The sequence below is a fragment of the Nesoenas mayeri genome (genome assembly GCF_963082525.1).
Source record: "Nesoenas mayeri genome assembly, chromosome: 4".
NCBI classification, from domain to species: domain Eukaryota; kingdom Metazoa; phylum Chordata; class Aves; order Columbiformes; family Columbidae; genus Nesoenas; species Nesoenas mayeri.
In genome coordinates, this window is record NC_137540.1 from 64,878,557 (window position 1) to 64,898,055 (window position 19,499).

General features: G+C 41.5%; 1 protein-coding gene across 1 annotated transcript in view; it reads right to left on the minus strand.

Moving 5' to 3' along the window:
• Positions 1 to 9,114: 9,114 nt before the first annotated feature.
• The window catches only part of PPP2R2C (protein phosphatase 2 regulatory subunit Bgamma), a gene marked incomplete at both ends in the record, with an annotated part of 199,813 nt that continues 189,428 nt past the window's right edge, over positions 9,115 to 19,499 (minus strand). Inside the window, 1 exon segment of the mRNA XM_080344403.1 lies at positions 9,115 to 9,406. Coding sequence (XP_080200529.1) covers positions 9,115 to 9,406 — 292 coding nt within the window.

Here is a 19,499-nt window from a genome sequence, read left to right on the forward strand (position 1 = left end):
CAAATGGCTAGCAAAGTCATCGTTGCAGAGCGGATCTGCAATCCAAGACGGTGGAAATGGAGAAAAACGTGTTTTTCCTTGTGATAAAATACTGTGTAGTGATAAACTAACAGGATCTGAACAGTGCACGGCTAACTTGTGAGTGTGCAGTCAGGCTGCTTGGCAGCTCAGCAGCTTTTTGGGATGGTTCCCATCTCTAAGATCTTTTAACATAAATCTGACAGTGTTGCTCTGCATTGTTTGCTTTTGTTGTAGCATAAGTAGTGACAACATTCAGTCCTGGTGACCCTTCTGGTGGAAACTCTGTTTTCTCCTCTCTTCCTGTGTTAGATAAAATTAAAAAAAAAAAAAAAGCGTATCAGAGCTTAAACCTTTTCATTAACTTTATTGTCTTTCTGTTACCTGAACAAAAAAGAGAGAGAGAAAATCTGTGACAGAATTTAATTAAAACTTAGATAGATTATATGTTTCTTTTAAGGGAAACTACAACCGCAAGCCTTGATTGACTTGTCCATACACTATAAATTAATGCATAGGTTTGGGGAAAGCAGAAAGCTTGTGTCAGGATCATGCACCAGGTAAAGGCTGGTAGGAGAAAGCCTGAAAGACTGAATTTTCACCTTTAACAAATCAAATAGAGAGATGACAGCAGGTTGTTACAAAGTTTTTGTTCTATTTTTGAAGGTGGCACGATTTTTCTGCAATAATAGCAAGTTTGGCATCAAAAAGGGCCTTGCGAATGTTGCTGTTAACCACAGGAGATGGCAGTGCTTGACAGCAGGAGCTGTGTCGTGCTAAAGTAGAAAGGGCTTGAACCAAGCCCAGAGGCCCCCGTGTATCTCAGAAATGTGTGTGTGTTGATCTCAGCGTGGCCTGTCTTTATTTGAAATAATTTCTTCACTTTAAAGAGTAAGGCATTTCAACAAAGCATCTCTTTTGTAGTCCCCTCTCCTGTTCCTCCCTCTTTATTCAGTGCTAATGACAGCAGGGATGTTTCCACGACAACAAGCTATGCTATTGCCTCAGGTGACAAACTATAAATTCAATAAATAATCACTGAAAATAGCTTCAAACAATTAATTAGGTGGTGGAAATGTTATTTTAATAGGGCTTAGATGCTTTGGAAGTAGTGTACAGATCAAATTCTGATCAAGAGTTAGTTTATAATCAAAGCCGAAGCCACCATCTGAAGGTCAGGATGGATATCACTGCCTGAACATTTTAATAGCTCTCTATTTGTAAAAAATCTTCACATTCAAAACACAGTCAATGAAAAGGTTGCAATGCAAAGCAAGTTTATTTTCTTTTGGTGCTAAATTTTGTTCAAAGCACATACGGGCAGGAAATACATTCAAGGAATTTACCAACTTCATCACCAACCATAGTCCATCACTAGTGCACAGCTTGTGTGTGTGTGCTCCTGCAGCAGCGTGAGAGACAGATGATGAGCCCAGCAAATGGTTTTGCAATAAATGGATTTTTCAGTTTTCTCCTTACAGAAGTTGCTTTCCTAGAGTTATAAGTGGATGATTCATAAATCTCTGCTAATGCTGCTTCTAGTAACAGTTCAATTGATCTTTATTTGTTGTTTAAAAAGTGAATCTCTATGGGAGTGTTTCAGTTCTGTAGCCTGAAGATTCTCTAGCCCAGGGCTACTGTCTTGTAGCTCGGAGGTGGCAAAGTCTTCAGGCACAGATGGGTACACTGAGTACATGCACACACACATCACAGTTCTCATATAGCACAAGCACTCTTTGGGACCAGTAGACATCCTGGCAGAATTTCTTTTTTGCTTTAATTATTATATTAAGTTTCTCCAATACAGTGCATCTAAGAGGCAAGAGCAAGAAGGACGGCAACTGCCACCTTTCTCCATCCTGTTAAGTCTGTGGGTTACACAAACACCTGCCTTTGCAATGCCAGTTGTGCACCTACTCCCTTCATAGGCTGGTTATGGATTATGGTTATGGGTTAAAACCTAACTGTCCAAAAAAAAAATGCAGTTTGTGGATGAGGGACTCTGCAGTGCTCCTACTGAATGTTCTTCTCAAGCAGCTCCCTTTTGAGGGATTATCCACAGCCCTTTGTTTTCACAAAATAAAGATGCCCCAGTAGCTCCCTTTGCACTATGCTGGGATTCATCCCGCTGTTGCAGTGTGTCATCACACAACATGGATCAGGTAGTTGAGAATAATGTAAAATAAAACATAATGTGCACTAAATACTAGCGAGGGTCCTTTTACAGAAAGTTTTTGAGGCAGAAAATGGTGATTTATCTAAACTAAGTTTTGGAGAAGCCCTGTTGTTTTTGTTATAACTGTCAGGTCAACAATGAAATCCAGGTTTGCTGTCAGCATGGTAAGAAATATCTCACAAGAGCTGTTGTTTGTTTGGGGTGTTCACATAATGCAGAGAGAACCCTGGCTTTGGCCTGTCATCTGGTCCAAGTCTGTGGGACAGCTAGGGGAAAGGTCTATCTGAAGGCCGATAATGGAAGGGAAAAGATTGCACTTCTAATCTGTACAAACAGCGAATAGATGCTGCATTGGGCCATCACAGCCCTGTGCCTATTTTACTCTGAATTTTCATAGTGGGACTTCTCTATTTCCCTTTGGAAACTCTTGAAGATCTTGTTTTGGCTCCTATAGGATGAGACCTATATCCAAAACCTTAGGGTTTCTCTGCAAAAAGATGCCTTTTCTCCACTTCATTTTCTGCGAGAGAGCAAATGATGTAGGTATGGGCCATAACCCGACCTGTGTATGTTGGGAAGGGAAAAGATTCACAGGGGGTCACTTTGGCAAGTGGTTGTGAACCTCCTGGAGAATCACTAGAAGGGCTTTGTGTCTCATATGTGACAGTTGCCTCTTTGTGGTGCATTTTTTAATGGACGGTTTAAATGATTAAACTGCTTTCTTAATGCATTGGTGGTTGCTAAGATACAATCTCTCAGATTCTGTAAATCTTCCACTTGAAATATAGTATATTGGCAAATGGGGTTTTCCTCTCTGACAGCTCGGGAGAGAGGATTATAGGACACTTACCATTATGTGGATGAGGAACTGCTCCTGCAGCCTGCAGAGGCTGCTGCTGGTGGTCCAGTGGTTGGGAGTTTATGGGATTTTAGTGGCTCCTGGCCACTGGATGTGGCTCAAGGAGGAGGCTAAAGGGAGGATGAGGGGAGTCATAGGATGAGGTGGCAAGACTGACAATGCAGGGAGAATGGGAAGGCAGCACGGGGGCAGAGGAGGTGGTTAAGTCTGGGGATGGACCATGCAGAAGGACCAAGGGAAATATTTCTGTCCCCACTTTAGATAGCTTCAGGCCGCACTTCCTCCCGAGCAAGAATCATCTTCTCTGCTCTTTCATAATGAAGGGTGGAGCTCAGGAGAGTCTGGGTTTGGGACTGGTTTGACTGGACCTTGGGAAAAGCTGTGCAAGGAGAGATTTTTAGCAGCTCTGCAAAGTGATTAGGAAATACCAGATTTAAAAATAATACTGGATTCCTGAGTGTTCATTATCAATATGACAGTAGCAGCTCAAAATAGACAAACTTATAAAAAAGAAGCCTAGCTGATCTCTACTTGTTCACAAAATATGTGGAGGAAGGTGGTATAAAATAGTGCAGCTTATCTCTTATTTGATACTAAAATAAGTCTTTACCTGCTAAGGTTGCAGAGAATATTAACATGTTGAGAGAGTGCAATTGATGCAGCAATTTCTGTCTGGGTTTGCAGATCAATAGCTGTGAGAAACAGAGAGTGCAGCTGTTCAGCTCAGAAAGGTGTTAGGAAAGATGTCAGAGGATGATAATTGAACCAGCTATGTTCTCCTCCCCACCTCTTCCAAGAGACAGTCCGAGATGTGTGCAAATTTCACGAGCGTTGTCTCCCACATCACAAAGAGATCACGATGCCAGTAGCTGTACTATCTGAGGGAAACCTTTGCTTCCTTCTGCATCTTCCCACCAAAGGGAGAAGGAGCCTTGTCCAGGGCACCTGGCAGAGCTGTTGGGGGCGTTCAAGCCTTGCCAAGGAGAAACGAATGCAAGAGCCTGGTGGGGCTCACACTTCGGCACAAATTATGGAAAGTGGGGTCTCACTCTGGTGTCCTGCTTGGGCAGCATTTATTTTGTAGGTGGAGGAGGGAAAAATACCAACGTCTTGGCCCCCCACCTCCCCCACCGCAGTGTCTAACACCCTTATTCCCGTTTCAGCTACTTATTATTTGTCACTGACAGTGAATTTCCCCCCCAGAGTTGTTCGTTCTATTGGAGAAATTATGATGAAGCCATGGAGAGTGGTGATGGGGTTTCTGGAGATCTCCAAGGTAAGTACTCTTCTCTCTAGAGCACTTTCAGTTTAGTACCAGTTGAAGAATTTGGTCCTGTATTTAAAGTTTATCTGCTTGGGGATCTGTTGTGGTATCTTGGCTCTCAGACTGCTGCTTGAGACATGCACTGGTACAATTAGTACTAGTTTTAAAACAAGGAGTGGCTGCCCAGAAAACCACCGCACATCCCTTGATAGAGTCACTAGTGTAGGTTTTATCCTCTTTAGAGGCCATGTTATAAAAAGAATATATAGGGTCACCATGATAGTTAAAATTAATTTTTAATCAAATTATTGGTTTAAGGATCTTGTCCTACTCATTGACTGTCTACACTTGGCAAATGGCAAGACAAGTAATTAACTGTACCTTGCCTGGCTGATCTGTATTCATGGCAGCTTTTATAGCTGAGGGAACTGAGGAGTTTGCTCAGTCAGGTGCTTTACATGAAATGCTTTGCATCATGAGCCAGATTTAGGATCTCTAAATGCTTCAAGAGTTGTGCTCACTTTCACATGAAAAAAGTTTGATCTTCATCCAACTTTAGAGAGGAGGCAAAAAAAATTACTTCTAAGAAAAGCTTTCTCATGGTGTACTCTGAAAGCAAACCTTCCCAGCACCTGTGGCAAACTGTCCTCTACAGAATATCCAGATGGTTTCATGGCTTCACGAAACCAAAGAAACATACCTTGTCCCAATATCTTATAAAATCAGGCCCAAGTTCTTGAATTTCAGCCCACTTTGGTAATCCTGTTGCCATCTGAGGTTCTACCTCATGAGCAAGGTAAGTGAATTCATGCTCTAATTTTAGGCTTAATGCAACTTGCTGAGAAAACTGCAAATGGAAAAGGATTTCTATTGGGAATGGGAACAAATTGATTATAATAATGTTACCGAAAATTGGGCATAGAATGCGAACAATCCTTATACTTGCCCTCTCATCAGGGATTAATAATCACAACCTTGGAAGGCTCCAAAGAACTTAACTCTGCCTGAAAGCAAGATGACTTTCTGGCTGCAAACAGAAGCAGGTGGTTCATGCCAATATCTCCCCAAATCATAAAGGGTTAAATTGCCGTATGGGGCTACTAAATATGCGTGTGAAAATTTCAAAAGCATGAGAGTTGGCCATCTGGCTCCTGCTCCTACTGGGTATTTAAGGATGAAAAGGGAAACTGGAAAAGTAAATAGTGTATTGCTTGATGTGTTGATTTTCAGCTGAGATTTCTCTCTTCAGTGCCTAGTTATATTTGTCCATCTAAATGAGTGGGATTGCCTGTGTCTTCCCAAAAAGACGGGGAAAAATTAGCATGTAAGCTCTGGGAGAGCTGTGCAAAGGAACACACTGCCTAATCTAACAGCTGAGGCAAATTTATTCTGGTCTGTATCCAGAAAAACGACTTAGCGTTTCAGCATCTAACTCGCGTGTGCTGATGCTCAGGCGGTTTGTCACACCTCGGGGCTCTGTGTGGAAGCTGCAGGCAGGGTTTGCTGCCTTACACCGGGATTACAAAGAAGAGCCCAAGCTCTGGGGCAGGCATCACGATCACCGGGGAGGGGGGGTCAGGCATCAGTTTGGACTGGGAAATGAACGCTTTCCTAGCTTAAAGTGTGTATGCCAAGACAGCTTTTTTGTTTTCTTCCCTTTTTTTTGTTTTGTTTTGTTTGCTTGTTTCACATTTTCTCCTGGGGTAGAGGTAGAAACAGAGTGGTGGGGATAAAGACAGATGCTGCTCTGCTGGTAGGCCTCTGGTTTGTCACCTGGACCAATGTCCATCCCATACAGGAGACCAGGCCTGGACACACCCCAGATGTGCCCTCATGGTCTGCTGTGCTGGAAGGTCTCCCAGCCTGGCCAGTGATGACACTAATGACATTTTTTACCCTGTGTGTCCCTTCACATCGCACGTGCCTCTTATTCCATCTGTAGGAGACTGAGACTCAAAGTTCCTACAGCCTAATTTGAGCGGAGGAAAAAGCTGGCCCAAGGTGTGAACCAGAAGCACATCTCCAGCTCTGCTGGAACTGCACACACTCTTCATCAGCCTGAACCCCACATCAGACCCATCCCCAGCACCATGTTCACTTCTCTACCTGCCACAACGCTTCAGGTTCACACAGTAGCTTGCCCTGGAAGTCCCGATCTGTGACTCTTCCTCCTTTGTAAAAGGACCTAAACATCTCTTTCATCTCTAGCTTAAAAATAAGCTGTGCCTTGAAGTCATCTATTTATGCCTTTTTGGTTGTAGTTTTATTGAAAAAGCTGGTATTAACATATTTATATTTTTATTCAACAGTTAGCTAATTTGTGCAACACAAAGAATGCAGCCATGAACAACAGCTTTCAAAACAATCAGATTTACCAACTTTACCATCACTTACTCTACACCACTGAAAGCTCAAACTAAAGAGAGAAAGAAAAAGGGAAACGTTCACAATGACGATGTTAACTTTCCATACATTCAAGAAACCGATCAGTAGTAGTGATGAGAAAGACAGAAATGGAATACTGGTCTTTGAAAGGTTTCTATTGATTTCCTCTATAATCACTTCATGGTATTTTGGTTGGGCATTTCATTAATTTTATAAAGCTCCAAAGATATATTTTTCTTTCTTTAATTTTTAACATGGTATTTTTGGTACCCAAAGCTGTAACAGAGTAAGGTACTTCAAATTAAAAACAAAAACTTGTTGTATTAAGAAGAACTGCTTTATAATAAGGTATTTATAGAATCTTACTTGAGAATGTTAAAAGCTAAATATATGCTTTACAGTACTTCTAGCTGTAAATGCCAATATGAGCTAATAGCTTTTTTTTTTTTTGAGCTGCAAAGGTTAATGGAGGAGGCCAAAAGTCAAAGAAATTGTATGACACCCTTGAAGCAGGAGTTTGGCATTAACAAGTTCGCTATACAATTTACCACATTCTTAAACCTCTTTACAAGAAAAAAAAAAAAAAAGAAGAAAAAAAGAAAAGCAATTTTGTTAAATTTCATTAGAATAAATATGTACATATACTGTCCATGCCTGCTACAGCATACAGTATTTTATAAACAAACATTCCTCGTTCCCTTCAAAATTAACCTACACATTTCATACCATACGTGTTTAGTGTGGCTGGAAACTGATGCACATGCGTTTGTGCTTCTACACACAAAATATACAGCACTCATCTAGAAAACTTCAAACATACGGATTTCATGTGTTGTGTTGAGATGTCATACAAAAGCTGTAGGCTTTGTTTTTTCTTTTTAGTTCTTGTAAGCAGATTTTCATTTGCCCTTTCCCTCAAACCAAAATACAAAAACATGCAGATCCCTTCATCAGAACATTCTCCACTTACCAAGATATCAGTGCATAATGGCTTCAAGACTCTTTCTTTTCTTTCTTTTTTTTTTTTTTTTTCTGAGGAGTTTTAATACGAGCAGATTAACAGGCCATCTGAGTTGCGCGCTTTTATTCATGGTTTGAGGAGAAATCTTTTGGGATCTTATTTTTTCTGCCAGAGCTATTAGGAATGCAACAGAACTTAAGAGGACTCCTTGCCCACTGCACCCTTCCCACGTAATTCCTGCATGTGGTACAACACTTGCATGTACCTTCTTTTTCCATTTACATCACTATTTATTTGAATAAAGGTATTTATGTTGAAAAAGCTTTTGTTTGGTTTGTAGTTTTTATTCCTCCAGGAATAATTCTGTCACCCAGCAGTGGACTCATTTAAATTCACTGAGCAGTGCTGAATCTCACAGCACCTTCCTTTTACAGATCCCGTGGCATCACGTGTATTCCCCCAATGCCAGGATTAAAATAACCATGCTGCAGTAAATAAATGAGGGACTTTCTGAAATGTCTAGCAGTGACGTAACTTTATTCCCATTTAAGTCAATCATTGCCTGCAAGGACAGCACTTCTAGCCAAGGTTTGCATAACCCCAACCCCCAAGTGGTAGGACGGGTTTGTGTGTTAATTGCCAGGCTACATCTGACCAGTCAGTCACTCTGGAGTGGCAATACCAAGATTTGTTATAGTCCTCCACACGATGAAGATACTAGTTATTGTTTTAAACAGAGCAAAGAGATTTATGGAAAATGAACTTCTGAAAATAAGCTGGCTGAGTAACTTTACCAGTCTGTCAGTCATTAAGTTGCAAGCACAAGGTTAGTAATGCGAATAAATAAATAAATAAGAGGGTGGTGTAAAGAAGGGAATAGGATGGGTGAGACAGGGCAGCTTTTCAGCAGCAGAGATTCTGCTTCCAGTTATAATTGTCAGGAGGCTCTTCCATTGTGCCACGTGCTCAAAGGGATGTGGCTATTCAGTCGCTCCAACAGGCTTGGCCTAGTTGAAAGACAGGAAAATGTTGCTGGAAAAAAAACAAAAAAATGAGGCAAAAAGCTCTAACAATGTGGTAAATGCTGTGGACTGCAAAAGCAGGCAGCGCAGCGGAACAGCATGGTCCTGCAAACCACTGAGACCCTCAAAAGGATTGATGGGCTTTGAGAAGTCTCAGCCCTCCTCAGGAACACTCCCAAAGTGAATAATTACCCCTGTTTGGGTAAAAGAACCAATACAGACCACAGTACTGGATTTGCAGTCGTGCCTTTTACTCATACAGTTGCAGTGATGGAAAATAGTTGGCTTGCCACCAATAATGATACAGGCTGAGGGATGAAAGGATGCAACCTACAAATCCCACCACAGAAGCCACAATATTTGTGAAGATAACATCCTTCTACAACTCTCAAGAGGCTGGTTTGTAAATATAGAGGGATATTGTTAAATCTAGTGCATTTCTGAGTTCACTTTATCCTGAAATATGTACAGATTGTTTGTCGCTGCTATAGCAATGATGTTCTCAGTTGGGTGCCACGCTGTGTGCAAGATCTTCTTAGTAAAGTCCAAACTGTCAACACTGATGTCATCTTTCCTCCGTTTGCCTCCGACGCAGACTCTCCGGGGCTTAAGAATAGCTCGTGGTTTACTGCTCTCTCGGGATGCCTCCAGGGTAACATCCCGCTTGGTATTTCGGTCAAACATTCGAAAAAAGTTGTTATATGCACCTGTCATTATCACACTGTAGAGAGAAAGAGAGAGAGGGAGAGAGAAAACCAAGACAAAATTAAACAGCAGCTTGTGGGATGTCTACCAACATGACTGGATTGGGACAGTTGAGCTTTAACCTAGAGATTACACATCTTCTAGGTTTAGCTGAGAAAGAATATAAAACAGGATTTTTCCCAGTACTCCCCAGAGTGAATAAGTTTCTTCCAGCAATGTCTTCCCTTTCTCTATTACAGTATTCAATGAAAATTACAGTTACCCCCAAACTAGCACCCTGAAGCATGCACAGATGTCAGAACCCTGACATCAGAAGACTGACTTCAAAAGGCAATAAAAGTAATATGTTTTAATAAGTTATTTTTAATTACCTTCCAGCTTTTTATGAGCTTTTAAGAGTCATATATTTCAGGCTTTTTTCTTTCCCCAGAGCTTTACCTTTTCTGACAGCTAAGATTTAACATGTTTCTAGAAAAAGGCTTAAAAAAAAAATCCAAGTATTTCCAACCTTGCGACATAATAGCAAGATTTAGTACATAATTACATATTTTAGTGAGTATTTTGAAGAAAGGTCTTTTAAAAGGCTCTGAAAAAAAATCACACTGAGTTTGCACAAGTAAATTTACATCCAGAGTAAACCCTTTTCCTTCCTGAAGCCATAGACCTTGCAAGTCTAGACACGGTTACAATTTGCATGTACAATGCTTCTCAGAAGTAAACACATTGATAAACAGGATTCTGTCATCTCTTGTATGAAGTTTGAATGAAGATTCAAGTCAGGATATATTTCTGGGTCTGGGAGAAAGGAACAGAAAATATACCTCGAGCTGTATAAAAATTACCCCATTAATCAGCTTGTAGTTTGAAATAATGGATTGCCAGTTGCTTCATTCCCCCGGTCCCGAGGGGAGGATATTTTGTCACTAACTTTAATGAATTCAGGATTTCATCCATGGCCCTCAGGTTATTGGATTAGCATAATCATGGGTTTCAGAGCCTCGTTCAAAAGCTGTGAACTTTTTCCATATGCGAAGCCAGAGCCACGCTCTGCTCTCCTGTCTCAACCCCAAATAGGGTGTTTTTTCTGAATTTCCATTCTGGAAGGGGAATCCACTGCAAACAGTTAGGTCTCCACAGGAGAAGCTGCACAGTTCTAAACCTCACACAATCAGGGACTATTTTCCTTTCTAGTACAGCCCAACAGAGCATATTTCACATGTTTTGTGTATAATAAACTAACCTCCATCTCAAATGACAGCTACATTTGCTGTTGCTTCCCATTTAGGGGGAATCTGTGTCGAACAGCACACCGGCAGGAAACCATGGCATATGCAACTGTGGGAGAATAAGGAATAAACTACACTCTCTGCCATACAGATGCTCACTAGCTGATTAGATTAGGAGCTCCTGGATTCAGGAGCTGTCTTACACTATGTGCACAGCCTCCAGCCAGTGCTGCCTTGATCTCATTTGAGGCCATTACAAGCTACTGTAATACAAATGAATAACATACTGCAAAACGCACAAATGGGAGCTGTGCAGCTAACGGCTTTTGTACTACCAGTACCGCCTGACAGCAGCTCTGCTCGCTTCAGAGCCACCCAACTAAAGCGGGTGAGTTGGATCTGTATGCTGTGAACCACTAGCAGGACTGCCAGCTCCATCTTCCTTCCATGTTTGCTGATGGCACACTGGAATTTGATGGCAGGTGATTCCACACCGAGCTTTTTGCAGCTCCTGAAGTGCTAAAGGAAACTGCTGCAGATCAGAGGGGCGTAGCACAGAGACACAGTATGTGCTGCCCTCAGCCACAGCTCACCTACAGCTTACACCCAGTGGAGAGGCAGCTGCTCCCCCGAGCTCTGCAGGCAGCACACAGCTGGCAGCACCGCTGCTCTGCTGCTGGGGATGGGCAAGATGCTCTTGTCCATACAGAGCGGCCACCAGCCCTGGCAGGCACCTGCCTCACTGCGCAGGAGAAAGCAGGAGCAGTAAATGCCCTTTCCCATACCTTCCCCACCTGCAAAAGGCCTGGCACAATCCTGCTTAGCTGCTTAGTGAGGCACAAGTTAACAGTCTCACAAGCTAATAAATAAATAAATAAGTTAACAGTCTTACAAGCTAATAAATAAATAAATAAATAAATAAATAAATAAATAAATAAATCGGTGTGACAGCTTGATAAAATGTATCCCAGAAGCTGCAGAAAACCTATTGATCAAGATTAGTGCCCATTTCAGAAATTGAGTCAACAGCACTAAATCTAATGTTTCACTCCTTCCAAATCACCGTGTCTTGTCATTATGGCTCCTGCTGTAATGGTTATTCACAACAGGAGAATGTTGAGGTTATTTCATATCTCAGCGCTAACATACACAATTTGTGATGCAAACAGCCCGGCATAGTACTGCGTTATTTTTTTTGCCCCCGGGCGAAATTTTGAAACAGGTTCGTAATGCCAGGGCAGCCTGTGCCATGGGCTGCAGAGCTGTGGTCCCCAGGGGAATGAGGAGCATCCCTCCTGCTGGAGGCAGAAACTGTCAGGAGAGCAGTTTTCATACAGGCAGAGCACCCGTGCACCAAACGCACAGAGAGATGTTGTCAAGAGTCTGATTTTAGGAGGTTTTGCTTGCAGTAAAACTGCATTTACAGTCCATTTGCTTTTTAATTTCTTTAACTCTTGCATATTTTTTAAAGTCTGGGGCTTTTTTTTTTGGTTGGATTTACTGCAGTTATTTTTTTTAACATATGTAGATGACTACTTTTCATGCTGGCCCTGTTTTTCTGCAGTTTAATGGCTCAGTAAAAAATAGCATTATGTAAATGAGAAAGTGCCCATTCTTGTTCAAGGTCACAAACACAGATGGATTATAACCTTACCTGCTGCTTAAAATAACAATAAAAGAGAGCGAGAACTAGATCGAAGCCTACAATTTATTCCCATTCAGGATAATATAAAATACAATAATGGAATGTAATGTGGTAGGGATAATTATATATGTATATATATGTAAGAACAAAAATTGTAGCTGAATATAGGAAGAGTCTGTTCTATATTTCCAGACTCATTGCTCTGCACAGCAGTGTTATTATGAGTACTTGCACAACACCCTTGCGAGTGTGGCTGGTTCAAGAAACAAAATTAAGCCTCCCCTGTGGGAAACTGCAGCGGGTCTGTGGAATCCTTGACAGAAAATATGGGAGTAGAGATCAGCCTTGAGATATTAAGATTTACCATTGAGAAGGATGGGAGTAAAGGAGTATCCGGAGAGAGGAGAGATGTACCCGTGAGAGAGAAGGGGATAGAAGAATAATATGGATGATAGAAAAATTAACCAATGAGATGTTAGTGCTGTAACTTGTGACCACTAGTGAAAAGACACATGAACTGGTTGGTAGAATTGTATAAAATGCACTTGTAGCAATAAATGGCACCTATTACTTTCATCTTGAAAGAACCTGGTCCATGTCATTTGTCCGTCTCAACTGCGACACTCCCTCCAAAAACCTCCCCACACTAATTCACAGGTATGTAAGGGGGCAGCCCTGAGAAGCTCTGTCTAACCACCTTTAATTTCACTCAGGAAGCAGGTTTACAAGTTGTTCTACCCACAGCCAGAGGTACCGTCATCTCATCCATGCAGGGGTATTTAGGATGCGGAACACGCTCCAAAGCACCCTGAGGAGTGGCGCACTGATAGCTCAGGCTGGAGCAAAGCTGCTGATGGACTGCACCACAGCTACTGCTGACAGGATTAAAAAATATAATTTAAATAAAGGAAAAAAAGAAAAAAATAAGGCAGGAAAAAACACCAATGGCAGTGACATGGCTACCACTGCCTTCATTTCACACATTGGCAGCCTGGCTGGTGCTCTGGAAGGGTTGGCAACACCCCGTATCTGTAGGGTTGTAAATGCATTCACACAGTTCCACGCTACCCCTGGGCTGCCCCGCAAGGGAAACGTTTTAGTCTCTGCACGGTGCCGCCCTGCAGGGCACACGGAGCTCTGTGCTCCCCCTGTCAGAGCTGCTCCAAGCAAGGTCTGAGGGTTTCTGACCATTCTTCAAATGTGCGCCAACACAAAATGCTACTAATTCATCCAGCCTGTCCTGTCACTGGGGCTTTCTTGCTTATTAAGGACACAATCTGAGGCATGTCATTGCCAAACTCCAGTCCTCATGTGGGGTCACTATGGCCCAAAGTCTTATCCTTTTTTCTTTTTCTTTACAAGCAGGGCAAATGTATTCTTACAGAAGGTAAAAGAAGAAACCCCCAGTACAGTCCATTCCTACTTATACTGACTTTTTTTCTTACTCTCTCCCTTGTTGTCATCCTGTTCTCTCCCTCACTTTCTTATCCTACAATCTTTACTCTGGTCTTTACCACATTCCCAGTTAGGTTTACCTTTCCCTCCTCTCCTCTTTTGGCATTTCCCTCTACCCTGCCTTACAGTTTTTATAAAACACTATACCTGCTTCTCTCTCCTGTCAGTGAATAGTCCTCCTCAGCTTCATCCTCTGTTCCCTGCTCTGTCTTGTCTCTTTTGCTTCGCTCTGTCCTTTCCCCTTCTCTGCTCCTTATTTTTGCCTCTCATCTCTTCATTTTACTCCGGGAGGTGTCACTGCTCACCCTTTCTTTGCCATAACCCACTACCTCCAGTCTTGCTTACTCTCACAGACAACTTGCTCAGCCCTTGAAGGCTTTGGGCTTCCATCCTCGCTTTTCTCCTTTGGGTTGAACAATCAGTAGTAGTAACACTGATGTTTAATTTAGGGCCACAGTTTTAGGGTCTACAGCACCACTCTAACAACTGCTTATGGCTTCAGCATCTTGAAGAATCTTAATACCTTAAAACATCTGTCTCTCAATATTTTGCTTTTGGTAATGACTCCTTGTTAAATGAAATGCGTCAGTATGTGGTCTCCCTCTCTAACATTCTGCTTCTGTGGGAAGGTCAATAAATTCCCTACTTCACCAACCTCAAAGGCATCTGAATAGGACTTCATCATTTTTTCTAAATTTCAATGAGATCTTCTACAATATTTTTTAGACATTAAGAATCCATCAAACATGTCAGTCACTAAGAACTATCATATCTCTGCCTTTCTCATTTCTGTTATTTGCATACTTCATTCAGGTTTCTTTATTGCAAGACAAGCTCTTAAATGTCATCCATGTTGTGGCCATCCTTGTGTGCAACAGCTTTTATCAAAACTGTTCCATGCAGCTGTATTCCTGGATGTCAGGGTTTGCCCTGAAACTCTGGGGACAACAGCTGCAACTAAGGCTTGCTTAAAAACCAAACCATACTAGCTTCACATTGTTTTGTGTTGATTTTGTTAATGGTGGTATTTTGTTTTGTTTGTTTTTTAAGACTTTTCCATAATCATTTTTGGGCTAACTCTGACCTAGATTAGTCTTCCTACAGGCACAGAAATTTTTCTTCACCTGCAGATTTCTATCATCCAGAGAAATCCAGTTCATGGCATAGTTTCCCCCCTCAACTGTTGCTCAAGAGCCTGTGGAAGCCATGGAATGGTGTGACAGGACTAAGGGTGGACAGGCTTCAAGGACTAGTGTAATACCAGGCTTAAGGGTGATAGAAAAACTAAACCAGCACTGCTAACCTGCCCCTCACTGCAAATGTGGCAGCAGAACTTCATTCCCTGCAGCAAGAGAGGCAGGACATTGAATCCAAGCAAGTGTGAAGGGAGGAGACTCAGAGCAGCTTCGAGCAGAACTGCCTCCAGACTGGTAAATCCCTGCAAAGGAGTCCCTCAAGGCACCCAGCATGAAAAGGGACCATTTCTTTGACCTGAAACCATCCCTCCAGTTATATTTTGAGCCTCCAAATTTGCAAGATTTCACTAGCATGTGTACCAGTGCAGAACAGCACATCTGCAGTCTCCTGGGACACACAAGCAAGGCCCGCCAGATCTGGTTTCATGACAAGCTGACCTAACAAAAAGAGAAGATTTGTTCCAGGAAAACTCCTCAAAAACATTTTTTCATGGGAATGAAAAATGAGATTTATTATGATCAAGGGAAATGAGGAAGGACTGTTGCAAACAGTGAGAGCCTGTTGGCATACTGGGGAATTTTCCTTTATTCTGCACTGTGTGAAGCAACTGACTCTCCATCACAAAGGACTTTCTTTAAAGTTCCTGGGGAGCTCCAATGGGAAAGCTCGAGACACAGGGTTCAGGGCTTTGGGCCTCTGGTACAGCTGGCTGGGATAAGACCAGGAATTAGAACCAGGGATCCCCAAGTCCTTCCAAACTAATATTTTACACACCGAGCCTTGAGAACAAAATGATGTCTTCTAGCTCTCCAGCATGGAGTGTGCTGCCAGACAGGAATAGACTGTTAACGTCTCATCCACTGGGACCTGCCAATTCCGCCTAATTGGAGTGAAGGCTGACAGATACCCAGTGGGATGAATGACAGTTCAGTAGGAAAGGACTGACTGAACAGTTGTATGTGACTTCACTCATCTGCTTACAGCACGTCACTTATCATGACGGTATTCAGAAGTTTCCCTGGAAGGGTTCCCATACACCCATTAGAAATCTTGAAAAAAATAATAGCAATTAAGGTATTCACTTACTACCATGTAAAATTACTACACTATTTTTTTCTTTTACTGGTTTCTCCTGTTACTCACAAAGAGCTCCAGAAGTGCTAATTTTTGAGGTAAAACAATATGGGTGTGGTTGACAGTGAGAAGAAAACAGTGTCTTGCAGGTCATTATTAATAGACCTGACTTTGGAAGCAAATGGAAGAACTAAATTAAATTCATGTAAAAATAGGGCTCACATGTTCTACACAGTCATGTAATGATATATATAGAATAAAGATGGCATGATTTTAGTGTAATATACTCAACTACAGATAATATGTGCTCATCTGCTTGAATTATTGTAAGACCCCTGCTTGACTCCCTCCCTGACCACTGTTGTTGCCAAAGTACATAGTGATTAATGTGCCCTTCAGCAAATGAGATCGGCTCTGTCTGATCATATTAGTTCCTGTTCATTGGAGTAACTGAGCATCAATCACGTTCTAATCAGAGCTCATGTACATTGATTTCTTTTTGTAAACAGCCTCACTATCAGGTTCTATCATAGCCTAGATTAACTCCTTAGTAATGACAAATATCAATAACAAATATTTTCACCTAAATAATAAATATGCTTTCATTTTTAACTGAACAATCCTGTCACTTTAAATTGTCATTGTAGCTTTAAAGCCTTCAAAAGATAAAAATACCATGTTTAGAACTGCAGTCACTACTGTTATGTATACGTATCAATAATATAAATACTGTATTGCAGCATCTTTTAGGAGTACCATTGTTAATAAGCATTGCTTATCTTTAGCAGGAGTACTTTTTAAAAAAATAAATAAGGATCAAATTAAGTGACCCTACTATTCAAATAAGCTGTTCTTTAAGAGTTACTGGTACCCTAATATAATTTAAATCACGACCCACTAAAAAAATACTTGTAGTATGCAGCAAAATAGTACAATGCATATACACAGAAGCAAGAAGCTCAAAAGAGTGAATGTTCATCCAAAAAATGAACATGAATGCTGATACATCTGACTCTTAAAAAGAAACAACTAGATTAAAGAGAACCTTTTTCTTTTGTCAAATGTTGCCAGCTGTTCTACTCAACAGTTTCTTACAATCAAGAGAAGTGTCGTCTGTTTAGTGACAGATTTGGTAATTGTGCACGACTAACAACGCCCCAGTGTCTGGGCAGTACAATAAATGAAGCCCCCACAATCTAATGTTCTCACTTAATAATTACTCACTGCATTGATCTTTCTAATCTGTCAAGTAGGAACTAAAATATTATGCTCACTTTAAATCCTCATATTGAATAATATTTATATTATTAATTGATAGCTACCCAGAGAGTGGTCTTACCACATTAATGAGGACGGCAGCATTTCATTCAACTGCAGGAGAAAGACTCTGTGTCCAGGAACATGTGGCTGTCCATCCTGTACAATGCACTGGGAATTCCCATCAAGGATAAGCAAAATGGTTTGAAAGGACTTGAAAAGCCCTGAATCTTTGCCAAAGTTTCACAAAATCTGAATGATTCAATTGCGCTCTTCTTCTGTGCCAGATTAAGGTAGGGACCAGCACTGTCCATATTTCCAAGAAAGACTTTAATTTTGGTCTTTCTAATAGGACCAAACTCAAGCAGTAACCAGCCTACTGATACAACCCTGTGCTAAAGCACCATTCATGGATGGGTTTGGCAGGTTCAGAGAAAAGCTCCAAAACCTGAACCTTCCCCTAAAACTTCTGTGGGTAATTCCCACTTTCCAACCATATCAAAGCCATTTCCACAACAGCTGGTGCCCAAGTTGCCCTCATAGCAATCTGGGAAGGGTTTTGCCCAGTGTGGTCCCCCTATGTCATTTTAAATGGCCAGCAGTTTGTATCACAGGGGATACTCAAAGCTGAGTCAAATCCTTGTCAGAAAACACATTACTCTGGCACGCAGACAACAGAGGTAATGAAAGTATAGAGTTTCATTTGCATAATAAACAATACAAGGGAAAAGTTTTATTTTTTAGCAAAGACAGAATCTCTCTGTTGGGTGGGTACAAGAACTGGGCAAAGGAAAGTAGTCCAAAGAGAAGACACCCCTTGCATAGTGTACAGCCTTACACTTCATCTGCATTTGTGGAACACAGGACTGGAAGAGACCTTGTTCTGCACTTCCAAGTTCAGATGCTTGTCATTTTAACCAATGTCACATATACCTGTTAATTTCCAGGCTATAATTACCTGTTGTCACTCAATACCTATTTGCTGTTGTGTCATTATCATTCACATTTATCTTAGCTAGATCATCTTCTTTCCTATGTATACCTCCTTGATATACTTCCTAGAATCAAATATAATCTTGCCTTCTCTTCTGCTAAGCTGATCAAAACCAAAATCCTGCCCTTTCTTCTCTTTAGGGGAGTTGTCCATTTGCCAATTAGTTCATCCACCTTGGAGATGAGGGACAATAAATGTGTAACTGCAGTCCAAAGGTCTTTGAGTAAGACCCAAACATAATGTCACCACTACTCCTTTCTCTGCTGGATATCCCAGTCTTGCCCATTTGAGAATCATATTTGTCTTTTTCACAGCTGCCCCACACTCTGTTCAGTCTGTTTCATAGTCCTTGTGCAGTCCAGGGGAGCAAGCCTGCTTCAAGTACAATGACATGGACCGTGAGCTGAAGGCACAGTTCCAGGCTCTCAGTAAGTGCCAAACTTTTGCCTCTTGGCTCCTAGCTCTGCTGAGCCAGAAGTCACTGTGTGCCATTCAAAACTGGCTTCTATGCTCTCTTTCAAATGCATTTTGTAGACTGATAATCCTTTCAACAGTCACCTAGCATATGAATGTCCCCGTGAGTTGCTTCTAACTGATAAGATTAAGGTTTGTGTTTTCTTTCAACTAAAATCCTCACCTTGCATTATACTCTTGGATTTCATCAATTTGTATTATCCCAATCCTCTCAGCTGCTCAGTTCTTCCTGTACAATATTCCCACTCCCCAAATTTTTGCCATCATTTGCTAATATGATGGCATTAGCACATTATATCCTCACTCAAACTCTCTGACTTGTTGTGCTAATGTTTCCTATGAAAATATCCAATAAGATATTATGTCCAAGATAAAAACCAGGACCCCTCCCTCAGTGCACAGGTAAAGGGACTACTCTGGTGGGGCAGGTGTCAGAAGAAAACGTCATTTATGTCAGTAGGAAGGTGGCAGCAATTTGTGGAGGATCAGTGGGTGCCTGTGACTGCCTTTCCTCACTCCCTGCTTCCAGTAAATGGACTGGAGTGCTGAGGTAGCTCATGTGTAAATACAGGATCACACAAACTTCCTTAGTGTGTTGGTGGGGCTGTGCAAGTTGGCCGCATCCTTTTAAATTTTTGCAGGCTACTTATGATTTTGGTGAAAAGGGACAGAATTTGACAGTTCATTTCCACGAAGGCATGAGCAAAGATTAACAACATCATGTCTAATGAGGTCAGAGACACAACTACACCAATATCCAAACACCTCTTATCCACCTGAACAATGA